We start from the raw sequence: 12,375 nt of genomic DNA on the forward strand, positions 1-12,375 counted from the left end.
AAATCATCTGGAGAGCTTTAAAAAAGTACTGATGCTTGGGCAGAACAGCGCCCCCCACCCCCCACCCCAGAACATCTACATCCCGGAACCTGAGAATGTTAGGTTGCACGGCCAAGGGGCATTAGGTTGCAGATGGATTAAGGTTGCTAAATCAGTTGACCTTAAATAGGAACACTATTCTGGATTATCTGGGTGAGCCAGACATAATCACAAAGGTCCTTAAAACAGGAAGAGGGAGAGAGAAGCTAGAAGTCAGAGTGATGCCATGCGAGAAGGACTCAATCCACCGTTGCTGGCTTTGAAGGTGGAGAAGGGGGCCACAAGCCAAGGAATGCAGGCAGCCTCTAGACACTGGAAAAGGCAAGGAAATTAATTCTCCCCCACAGCCTCCAGAAAGGGATGCAGCCCTTCCAACACCTGGTTTTAGCCCAGTGAGACCCATAGCCGACTTCAGAGCTCCAGAACTATGAGGAGGGGGTTGCACTGTCTGAAGCCACTAAGTTTGTGGTAATGCGTTACAGCAACAACAGAAAACCAGCTCAGGTATGGCCTGGGCTTTGGAGGCTGAGAAGGTCCTCAGGCGATTCTAATACGCAGCAAAGTATGGTGCTTACTGAACAAGATAAGGACGTGCCAGTGTGATTGCTTATGCAAGAAAATGCACGGAGACCTCATCCGGGAAGTCAGCAAGTCACCTCACCAAAGTAGGCACCATCCATCCTTGACCATGGACCACAGTTACTAGACATGGCTTATCTGAGCACATCACAGGATGCACGTGCTTTACCAGTGTGTGGCTAGCGTCCTTTCTAGACTGACCCACTCAACAGGCTAAATTTCCTTGGGATAAAGAACAATTATACCTCTGACAGGCAGATTTCCTACAGAGCTAATTTTCTTATGAATACTGTCTTTCAAGGAAGGAACTGGCCAATAACTGAGTTAGATGCAAGTACATGAATTAGTACATTCACATCAGCACCATCAGGAAAGGACTGAATTGTCCTCCTCTCTGCCCTTAAACCATTAAGAACCTCTATTGGGATGGTAAAGCTAGAGGGTTTCTCCATTTGCTTTGGTGATCTATTTATTTATGACAGATGGCAGATGGATAGAATTAACTTTTTATTCATTTATGACAGATGAATGGAATAGTACTGTGGCAACAGATGAACTCAGTCTTTGTAGAGATGAAGAAAAGTGGGACTTGTATAACCTGACAGGTGCAGCCCCGCTTTGGAGCGAGCACGTGCCTGTTCCCAGGGCTCCAATGCTCGCCCATACAGGGTAACCTTTCTTGAAAGCCGTTCCACCGTGAGCCTCCATGATGCTATGACACAAGCTGAAACCTTTTTTTACTTTTCTCTCCCCATTTTGTCTTCCTTAGAGAGGAAGTTAGTGTGAAATTTCATTTCTATCCCTTACAACTGAGGTGATGTTACGGGGTCCCTCAGCCACTCTGGGCTTCACCTCTGACAAACAGCAATAACATCACCTTCACAGTGCTATGCGCTGATTAAATGAAACGGTACAGATTAAAGGGCTTAGCACCTAGTAGGGGCCTTCGATAAATGCTTGCCTCACTGAAACTCAACTATTCTGCTTCCACCCAGCACCTCGCTGCTGAAGCTGCTCACATCTCTTCCCTTTGGTCCTGTCCTCTCACCGAGCTCTAGTACCTTATCTCCCACTGACCACTTGACGCTGTGACTCGGATTCCTCACTGGCATCTCTCATTGGACGAGTCCAAACCGGACTTAGGATCTCCACTCACAAACCAGCGACCCCCCCTCCCCCATTCACCTGAAAGGGTCCATGCAGTAAAAGCACCATCAGTCCCCTGCCTCCATCCACTCTTCTCCACTCCTACTGCTGCATCTTCCATTCATGCCCCTGTACCCTCAACCGCATACCTCAAGCACAAGAGCCTTCTGGGTAGGCTCCTGACTAAAAGCTCTGTCTCTCCCAAGCCATCCTGCTTGTGGGTTTGCAAACTAATTTTCTCCAGCCAGGTTTGTCACATCAAGCCCTGAATAAAAAAATCTTCAAGTATTTTTTCGCCTTGCAGCCTGGTATTTATGACAGAAGAGGAGCCAACGCCCCCCTCCCCCCCACGATGTGTAGAGGACAACTCAGTGTGCCCTGCCTCTGTGCTGGTGTACGACGCACTGAGCCACTTCACCCCGTGACCACATAAGGAGAGCCCACAGGATAAACAGATCACAAAACAAAGCATTTTTAAAAGCAGCTACAGAAAACTGGACATCTTTTAACCGAATTTCTTTTCCTAGTGTTTAGTAATTACAATCTAAATCTGCCACAAACCACCCTCAATTGCATTAAACTATCAATGTAAAAATCCATTGTTGTTCAACTACTTCAGGTGTTTTGTAATATTAAAATCATTTAACAATTAGACAAGGCTTTAGCATTTATATTAAATGGCAAATCTGGTCAATTTCAGACGTGTTCTTACCATTTTGTTCATTCAGTTCATTCCCAATTTCCTGCCCCATTTGTTTCTGGCGACTTATGATGGAGGAAAGGGCATCAAGGCCTGCGTCCTGTTCTGAAAGAAAAAGTGAGACAACTCACTAAAAACCAAAGGAAAACAATTTAAAGTCTAGAAATAGACACAATTCAATATATGATCGAAGTAACATTTGAAATCAGGCAGGAAAAGAGAGAAAATAGTTAACATTATTGGAACAATTGGAACAAAATTAAAAAGTTAAACACTTATAACCCTCAGACCTTAAACTAAAATGATTTCCAGATGAATTACATTTTAAACATTACAAATGAATGTAAGATTTGACTATATAACCATTTAAACATTCTGATACTTGATATATAAAGAGCATGTACAAATCAATAACACAATCTTCCAATTTTTTAAATGGGCAAAGGATATAGATAGGAAACGCCCAAAAGAATAAAAAAGGAAAAAGCTCTGACATCGATAATTTTTTAAAAATATCAACAAAAAACAATACTGAGGTGTTTTTTTTCCTGACTTATCAGATTTGTAAGCATTAAAAAGAATGCTAACACCCAGGGTTAAGTAAAGTGTGAAGAAGCTCTAAGTGCTAAGTCACAGGAGGATAGTTAACACATCTTTCTAGAGAGCAAATCGTGCCTACCTCTTGATCAATTCTATGTCTAGGAAATGTGTGCAACAAAACATCTGGATGGTATGCCATGATGTATATACAAGGATACTCCTTGAAACACTGCTTCCTTCGCCGCTTTTCAATTTATCGTCTCTCAGCTCCAGGTTCACCCTCTTCTGACTGCTCTGTGAAAATGGATCTGGGTCCTTTAAATAATTTTTCCTTTGCCAGCTTTGGCGGTGGAGGAGACTGCAGAGATACTGCAGGGGAAACGGGTTTTGCTTCCTGGCTCCAGTGCCCTCCTGACAGACTCCTGCCATGCTGGCAGCTCCTTTGGTGTGCAGTGGCCAGCAGCACCCCAAGGCCAGCAACGTCTCCCAACACACCCCCTCCTTGGGCAGTTTTGGAATAGAGTGCCTCCAATTAGACGCCTCCCTGTGCACTGTATTCCCTAGTACCCTAAGGACCGATCTCCAGGCAGTGCCGCCAGCTCGGCACCACAGCGACTTCTCTGAAATCCAGTGAACCCCAGCTGTGCCCTCTTCTACCTGATCTGCACCTCAACCCTGGAGGTACTGCTGTGGGTGCTCTGTCTCCACAGGGGAGGGGAGTGACTACACCTTCTACCTGCTATTTCTGTCTCTTTACTTCCTGCTGGCTAACGCCTCATTACTCTAACCCCGTTATAGTTAGTAATTCCATACACTACATTTTCCATGTTCAAATTTCTTTCTCCTGGTTGGACCCAGATAGATACACTTATAATAGTGAAGAATTAGAAACAACCTAATGCCCAAACACAGGGATTGGTTTAAAAACGGAGTATAGGGACTTCCCTGGCAGTCCAGTGGTTAGGACTCCGCGCTTCCACGGCCGGGGGGCCCGGGTTCAATCCCTGATCGGGGAACTAAGATCCCACTAAGCCATGCAGTGAGGCCAAAACAAACAAGCGAAACACAGAGTACAGCCGTAGAGGGAAACACTATATGGCCGTGAAAAGTGATATTGTACAGGTATATTTTGATTTCAAAAGGAGTTCATGACACGTTATTGGGTTAAAAAAGAAAGCAGAATACAAAACAATGTATAGTAAAATAGCATTTTTGGTTTTAAAAAATGTGTTACCTTTCTAAATTTTTGAAAATTTAAAGAGAAAAGAACTCAAGTTACTCAAGATCCTTTATTTAAAAAAAATTTTTTTTAAACTCTAGACAATCCCAATCTCTTTATAAATACTTTATCCCTTTGCTTGCAGGTGCGTTGGAAAGAACATTCCAAGGCTGAGTGTAACGACTCTTTCCACCAAGTGCTCTGCTGGGTGAGGGTAACATGCCATTCGTGGCTCCACTTGTTGATGGGTTGTTTTTTTTTTTTAAATGTCTGTTTCACATGAAGGGCTATCTACAAAAGCAGAAATCATAAAGGTCTTCTTGCCCCGGATCACATTAACATCTCCTTATATAGTTTTTCCTAGTCTTTTTATGGGATTAAGCCATTACACAACTTGTTAATTCATCTGGAATTTATTTAAACTAATGGTGTGCGGTAAGGACCCCTTAGTAACGATTTTTGACACTACATGCTCTTTTAACTGTACAAATGATCTGCTGTCTCTAGGGATCATTCCAAGGGACCATTTTATAGCAAAATCACTTTATAATGAGGTCCTTTTGGTCTTCAGTAACAACCTCTTGGATGGCCTCCAAGAAAAATCTATCATCAACCTAGTGCTGCTATAGGATGACCGATGTTACAGTAAAATTCCAAATGCATCCCCCAAATAAACTATATATATTGTAGAACTGAGGGGCAAGTGTCAATGCGAATTAAAAGGTAAAACAATATAAAAAGAGAAAAGGAGATTCCTCTATGGTTTTCAATTAGGGAAAAAAATCATTAAAGTCCTGAAGTTGCTTTACCTAGTATAGACATAGATTATGAATGAAAAATACCTATGTTACACTCTTCACTTAACCCTGACTCATTATCTGCCTTACTATCTAAAGGTTATCTTGCTAATGCAAAACAAAAAGAGGGCTAAAAATTCTGCTCTACTCAAATCATTTCTATAAGAACTTACTACCTCCTCACTATGTTTAAGGGCTACAATAAATTTTCATCCTATAATTCAGAAACACAGAAGGTCCAGATACAGAGATGCTGTGTATGTGATAATATTGATGACTTGAGCTTCTACAAGTCTTTAAATTTTTATTGCAGTATAGTTGATTTATAATGTTTAGTTTTTGTTGTACAGCAAAGTGAATCAGTTATGCATATACATATATCTACTCCTTTCTAGAATTTTTTTTTTTTTTTTTTTTTTTTGCTGTACGTGGGCCTCTCACTGTTGTGGCCTCTCCCATTGCGGAGCACAGGCTCCGGACGCGCAGGCTCAGCAGCCATGGCTCACGGGCCCAGCCGCTCCGCGGCATGTGGGATCTTCCCGGACCGGGGCACGAACCCGTGTCCCCTGCATCGGCAGGTGGACTTCTCAACCACCGTGCCACCAGGGAAGCCCCTTTTTAGATTTTTCCCATATAGGTCATTACAGAGTATTGAGTAGAGTTCCCTTTGCCATACAGTAGGTTGTTATTAGCTATCTATTTTATATAGAGTAGTGTGTATATGTCAATCCCAGTCTCCCAATTTATCGCTCCCTTTCCCCCTTGGTAACCATAAATTTGTTACAGTTTGTTATCTGTGACTCTTTGTTTTGTAAATAAGTTCATTTGTACCATTTTCTGAGCTTCTACAAGTCTTAAAGCAGCATTTCTAAGGGGACGCAGTGTGGTCATCTTAGAGCCAGTGAACCAAAGAAAATGCTGCTACGTGCAAAAATATCAACGATTATCAAGACCCATGCAGACAGCCACCCAGAACCATGTAAAACTACTACGATGTTGTAATCACAGCTCATTACTATAATCTACCCTACCTTATCGATACCCTAAATCATTATGATATCACAACAGATCATCTGCAACATACCATACTCTATTAATCATTCTTCAATTTTATAATGGTATTGACTTTAAAAACTGGATGACCACTGCACTACATAGAATAACGACCCCTAAAGATGTCCACATCCTCATCCCGGGAACCGGTGAATATATGACCTTACATGGCAAAAGAAGCCCTGCAGATGTGATTAAGGGGAAGGAATTGGAGATGGGAGAGGATTCTGGATTATCCAGGTGGGCCCAGTTTAATCACATGAGTCCTTAAAAACAGAGAATCTTTCCCAGCTGTGGTCAGAGGGAGGCACGAAGAAGGGTCAGAGAGATGCAACTTGCTGGCACTGAAGACGAAAGGTGTCCAGGAGTCAAGAGATGTGGGTAGCCTCTAAAAGCTGGAAAAGGCAAGGGAATGAATCCTCCCCTGGAGCCTCCAGAAGAGAACCCAGCCCTGCCAACACCTTGATCGTAGCCCAGTAGCATCTGTACGGAACTTCTGAGCTACAGAACTATAAGATGATAAACTTGTATTTTAAGTCCCTAAGTCTGTGCTAATTTATTATAGCAGCAGTAGAAAACCAATACAAACATTTTTGGAAAAATCGCTTCAGAACAGTTAGGTGTTTGACTACTTCCTATCTTAAGACATGCAGAAAAACCATCTTCTAACTGAATACCATGTAATTGTGGGAGGACAATCTGGTGGCTGTAGATTAAAAATAAAGGGACAGTCATCATAATGTATTCTTGTCGAAAGTAACAGACGTCATTCTGATCAAGCCACTGAATCTAACTACCAATTTACAGAAAATATGTGGGACAGAGGGACACATTAAACAAAGTGTGTGGATACAAAGAGCAATTCTACATAGTGGGAAACTATAGGGCAAATGCCCTTGTTTTGTCAACAAAGAAACAGCAAAGAAAAAAAGAGTTGGCAAAGGCACCTACCTACTAAAGAAACTTAAGGGGGGCTTCCCTGGTGGCGCAGTGGTTGAGGGCCCGCCTGCCGATGCAGCGGACGCGGGTTCGTGCCCCGGTCCGGGAAGATCCCACATGCCGCGGAGCGGCTGGGCCCATGAGCCATGGCCGCTGAGCCTGCGCGTGCGGAGCCTGTGCTCCGCAACGGGAGAGGCCACAACAGTGAGAGGCCCGCGTACCGCAAAAAAAAAAAAAAAAAAAAAAAAAGAAAAAAAAAAGAAACTTAAGGGACACAACAATTAGTTGCAATGTTCAGACCATATTCAGATCCTGAATTGAACAACCTGAAAAAAACCCATCATGGGACAATCAGGGAAATCAAATATCCAGTCGGTGTTCAGATTAAGAATTGTTAACTTATTAAGGGTAATAATGGCATGGTGGTTATGTTTTTGTTTTTAAAAAACAGTCCTTATCTTTTGCAGACATGCTTTAGAGTTATATTCTGGAATATTCACCAATGAAATTGTACAGTGTCTAGGATTTGCTTCAAAAACAATCCAGGGATGGGTAGGTGGGTAGACATATAGATGAAACGAGATGGGCTATGGGTTGATAATTGCTGAAACAAGTGATAGGTAAGACGGAATCATTATCTTACTTTCTCCACTTTCATATGTTTGAAACTGTCAAAAGCAACAAGTTACCAACATTTTAACAAGTAAATAAAACCCAGGAACATTCTTAAGAACTGCAACCTCAGGCCCCCGACTGAGCACATGACAAGAGCCCCAAGGGCTGGGGCTTCTTTTCCTATGGTTTTGCCCAACTGGTGGTACAGAGCAAGTATTTAATAAAGGTGTTTAAAACAAGGAATGACCACAGAAGACCCTCTAGGTCTGTAGAAGGAAGAAATACAGTCTCTGCTACACATATATGGAAGGACTCCTCGTTAATACTAGACAGCTCTCTGAGTTTAGGTAATAGAAAAAGTAGCTGATGCTGTGTTGTCCGGTGCCCAGAGAGGAGGGATGGAAATTCCCACATGTGATATATAGGAGCTCTCCTTGAAGAAGGGGAAGTAGATAAGGTCAAGCTGGGTAAAGATAATCACTATATTGGAAAGACTCTTAGAGCAAGTTCTAGGAACAGATGTTTTTAAGATCTGAGGGGGAAGGAATGTTGGTCTAGGTGACAGCTGCAAGAAAGGTTATCTTGAAAAATCTGTGAGGTTATGATTGCAAGTGTTCAAAGATGAGTTGCTTAGACGTGCCAGGGTACAACGCAGCCCGGCCGGCCACCTTCCCCACCGCTATTTCTATGAAAATACTTAGAGACCTAAGAACACAGAAACCCAGAACCAATGCACAACTTTCTGCTAGAATCTAGAAAGAACGTCTATAGACTACGGCAAGAATAGTTGGAACTAATTAAGAAGCCCGAGCAACAGAGACTTCCTGGGGAGAGGTAGAACAATTCTCCAACGTTTGCCACCCGCCAGCTGACTCAGAAACGGGTCTGTACTGACCAAAAAAGCACCTTCCCTTGTTTTAGCACAGGGATTTTTTTTTTTTTTTTTGGGCCGCAACGCACAGCTTACAGGATCTTAGTTCCCCGACCAGGGATTGAACCCCAGGCCCCAGCAGTGGAAGCGCCGGGTCCTCACCCCCGGACCGCCAGGGAAGTCCCTCTCACAGGGATTTTCGAGGTGATCCAGTTATTGTCATCACCTCACCCATCTTCTGCTGAACGTCCCTTCACGCCTCAAATTATGGCTTAGGCAGCACAGAAGCTGAGGCCGGCTAACTGGCTGTAACGAGGCCTAGCTTCCGGGTCAGGGAAGGAAGGCATTCATTGCCTCGAGTCTAAGCTCTACCAAAAAAACTGTTATTCAGGATGATTTTCCAAGTGTTTTCTAAAGGTCAACGAAAGTACAGAAAGGCTAACAGATTCCACGGGCAAAAGGAAGTCAGAAGCGACGCTTTGTGGTTGTGTATTTTTTTTCCAGTGCAGGACCTGGCCAGGAAGCAAAGCCATGGTAACCTCAGCGCATCACCAAGGTTCCTGGGGCAGAGAAAAGACTAATGAGGGTTTCGTGTAAAGATGACTTCCATTTTTGTGTTTATCCCTGAAAAACAGCTTGCTAGGAAATCAAGGGGGGGGCGGCGGACAGAGCATTTCAAAACACAAAGGGAAGAGTAGAGAAACATCCTGACCTATAATATATGCTGCTTCTCTCCCTCCGTTCCTTTACTCCCCCCCGCCACCAAACCGCAAAAGCCAGCCGGCTTCCAAAGGGTGGGCTTCTCAGTAAGGGTGCTCTCGGTTTTGGAGACAATACAAACACTTGCACGCGGCCGTCCTCTCACACTTAGCCTACAGCAATCTCTGAATGAGGCACCTCCTCGGGGGCAGGGATACTTTTCCTGACCGAAAAGTTTCTCTTGGTACAAAGCAACCACGCCCAGAAAATTCATTAGTACTGGCTAGTAAGACATTCCTTTCAGGAACCATGAATCCTGAAAAGTAAAATCGGCCTTGTTCTTAATTTCTTCACTTTACTTCCGAAAACGGGTGAAATACGTAGAGTTAGAGTGACATGGGAGGAACAGTGTTCATTCACTAGATACTTTCACTGTGAAAAGGGAGTTCAAAACAGAGTTAGACTTCTGCTTCTAGCCAAGAGGGACTGACAGGGACCAGATTTACTTCTGGCCCCAAACAACTGGAGAACAAAACACAAACCCACAGGCAAAATATACAAAACAACAGTTTCAAGATGCAGACATGAGGAAATGAAGGACAGTGGTCCCCGAGACATGGGAAACAGATGAGAGGAGCTCTCTGCCCCACACCATCGCCTTGAGAGTTCCCAGGCTATGGTGTGGGGAAGGCAGATCCCAGGTAGAGCCCAGCAGTCTCCCCGAATTAAGAATCCAAAAAACAGGTCCAGGTGGCTACAGTACGTAGGCCACAGTACCAGACAGCTGCACAGAGAGAAAATGCTGGAGATTTGCACAGGGTCCACCCTGAGACTTCAGGTGAGTGTTGATCAGGGCAGATGTGTGAGGAAATTAAGGCTGGGGAAAGAACCACCTGAAAGCCTTAGAAGGAATAAGTCTCTGAGCTCACAGGAATTGCACACGTAATTCCTATCCCTACCCACCAGGTCACCTCATAATTCAAAGGGCATCAGAGAGGGTATGCAGAATGGCTCTGGCACAGAAGTGAGGGAAATCACCTCTTGACTGGGGTCTGCAAACATTTTCTATCAAGGGCAAGAGAGCAAGTACTTTAGGCTTTCTGGTTCATATGGTCTCCTGTGCAGCTACCCAACTCTGCCATTGTCACAGGAAAGCATCCATAACTAATAAATGAATGAGCATGGTTGTGTTTCCATAAAACTTTATTTATGGACACTAACCTCTGAATATTATACAGTCTTTACAAGTCATGAAATATTCTTTGACTCTTTTCAACCATTTAAAAATGGAAAAGCCATTTTTACCTTGCAGACCATACAAAAACAGGTGGTGGGCCAGATGTGGCCCACAGGTCATGGTTTGCTGACCCTTACTCTAAAATAAACACTGCTGTGGTCCACCTGACAAAGCAAGACCCAAATAACTGCATCCCAGCCAACAACAACAACAAAAAAAACCTCAAGAATATTTTTAGAAAGAAATATCTAGTAACTGAACAAAGAAAAACTCACATCTGGCTTTCAAATGAATACTTCCTCCATAAGATTAGAAACCAGGCAAGGATGTCTGCTCTCATAATTCCTACATTGTACTGGAGGCTGTAGCAAGTGTAATAAGGCAAGAAAGAAAAAAGACATCCAGACTGAAATGAAGAAGTAAAACCACACCAATTAAAAGACAAAGACGGTCAGAGTGGATCAAAAAACAAGAGTCAACTATAGTTGGCTATAAGAACCTCACTTTAAATATAAAGAAATATATGGATTAAAAGTAAATGGACGGAGTGGGAGCGAAACCAATGCCTGCCTTCAAGCAGCAGCTGCGCCACGGCCGCCAAGGGCTTCTGTGCCCCGTGTTGCTCCCACCAGTCTACAGCACAGGGCATATCTTTGCAAACCTCTTCAAGAACCTTTCTGGCAAAAAAGGAACGTCTATTCTCATGGTGGGCCTAGATGCTGCGGGAAAGACCACCATCCTGTACAAACTGAAGCTGGGTGAAATCGTGACCACCATTCCCACTACAGGCTTCAACGTGGAAACCGTGGAATACGAGCACATCAGCTTCACTGTGTGGGACGTGGGCAGCCAGGACAAGATCCAGCCTCTGTGTGCCACTGCTTCCAGAACACACAAGGTCTCACCTTTGTGGTTGATAGCAAAGACAGGGAGCATGTGAATGAGGCCCGAGAGGAGCTCATGAGGATGCTGGCAGGAGACGAGCTCAGGGACACTGTGCTGCTCGTGTTGGCTAACAAACAGGACCTCCCCAATGCCACGAACGCAGCTGAGGTCACGGACAAGCTGGGTCTACACTCAGGCACAGGAACTGGTACACTCAGGCCACCTGTGCCACCAGTGGGGATGGGCTCTATGAGGGACTGGACTGGCTGTCCAATCAGCTCCAGAACCAGGAGTGAGCTGTACTCCTCTCTCCTCCCCATTCACTCCCTCCTCCTACCCTCGCTTTACTCTCATGTGGCAAATGTGCCCCTGGGGTGAGAGTGCCAGAAGCTGTCTCCATGCTGGTCGGTCACGGTGTGCTTCACCGTGCTGTACATGTGCAGACGCTGCCTGCAACTGGGTTTTTATTTAATCTAAATAGTTTTTGTCTCCAATGAGGCAGTTTCTGGTACTCCTATGCAATATTACTCAGTTTGTTTGTTTTTTTAATTGTAAAAAGAAAATCAACCCACTGTTTAGTACTGAGAAGGGATTTTAGGCACACGGGTCATCCAGGGGTCACTGTTGCAGATGAGCCGGACGCTCCTCCTCTTGGGCTTTAGATCTGTGTTGAGATCCATTTTGGTGGTTAGTTTTTAACCCAAACTCGGTGCATTTTTAAAAATAGTTACAAGATAAGGAGAACACTTGAACACACAGAAGGGAGAAACGTGCCTAGTGTAGGTTCTGTAGTAATGGCCTGAGTCCAGTCCACCGGTGGTCTATCTCCTGTTGCGAATGTGAAGTGGGGCAGAACCAGCCATGATCCATTCTGCATGGTCACAGTAAGGTCCCTGTGATTTGCTCTGTCTCGGGTCATCCCACACCCCATAGCGTTTGTGCTCACGTGGCCGTCCAGGAGATGGGCTGGAGGCTGCAGCCACTTCTCTCAGACCCATTGGAGGAATCCCAGCCTTTCTTGGGTCAGCATGGGCACTTTGGCTAGAACGCTCTGGT

The 12,375-nt window shown here is 44.3% G+C and overlaps 1 protein-coding gene and 1 pseudogene across 3 annotated transcripts in view; one reads left to right on the forward strand and one right to left on the reverse strand.

Moving 5' to 3' along the window:
- Nucleotides 1–12,375, reverse strand: part of STX8 (syntaxin 8) — a 240,041-nt gene that overhangs the window by 174,445 nt on the left and 53,221 nt on the right. For all 3 annotated transcript variants that reach the window (XM_004266848.3, XM_049701681.1, XM_033422863.2), the window contains exon 6: nt 2,477–2,569. In XM_004266848.3, coding sequence (XP_004266896.1) covers nt 2,477–2,569 — 93 coding nt within the window. The remainder of the gene's footprint in view (nt 1–2,476; nt 2,570–12,375) is intronic.
- LOC105747853 (ADP-ribosylation factor 1-like) lies at nt 10,997–11,845 on the forward strand (annotated as a pseudogene).

The sequence above is a fragment of the Orcinus orca genome, chromosome 19 (assembly GCF_937001465.1).
Source record: "Orcinus orca chromosome 19, mOrcOrc1.1, whole genome shotgun sequence".
Lineage (NCBI taxonomy): Eukaryota > Metazoa > Chordata > Mammalia > Artiodactyla > Delphinidae > Orcinus > Orcinus orca.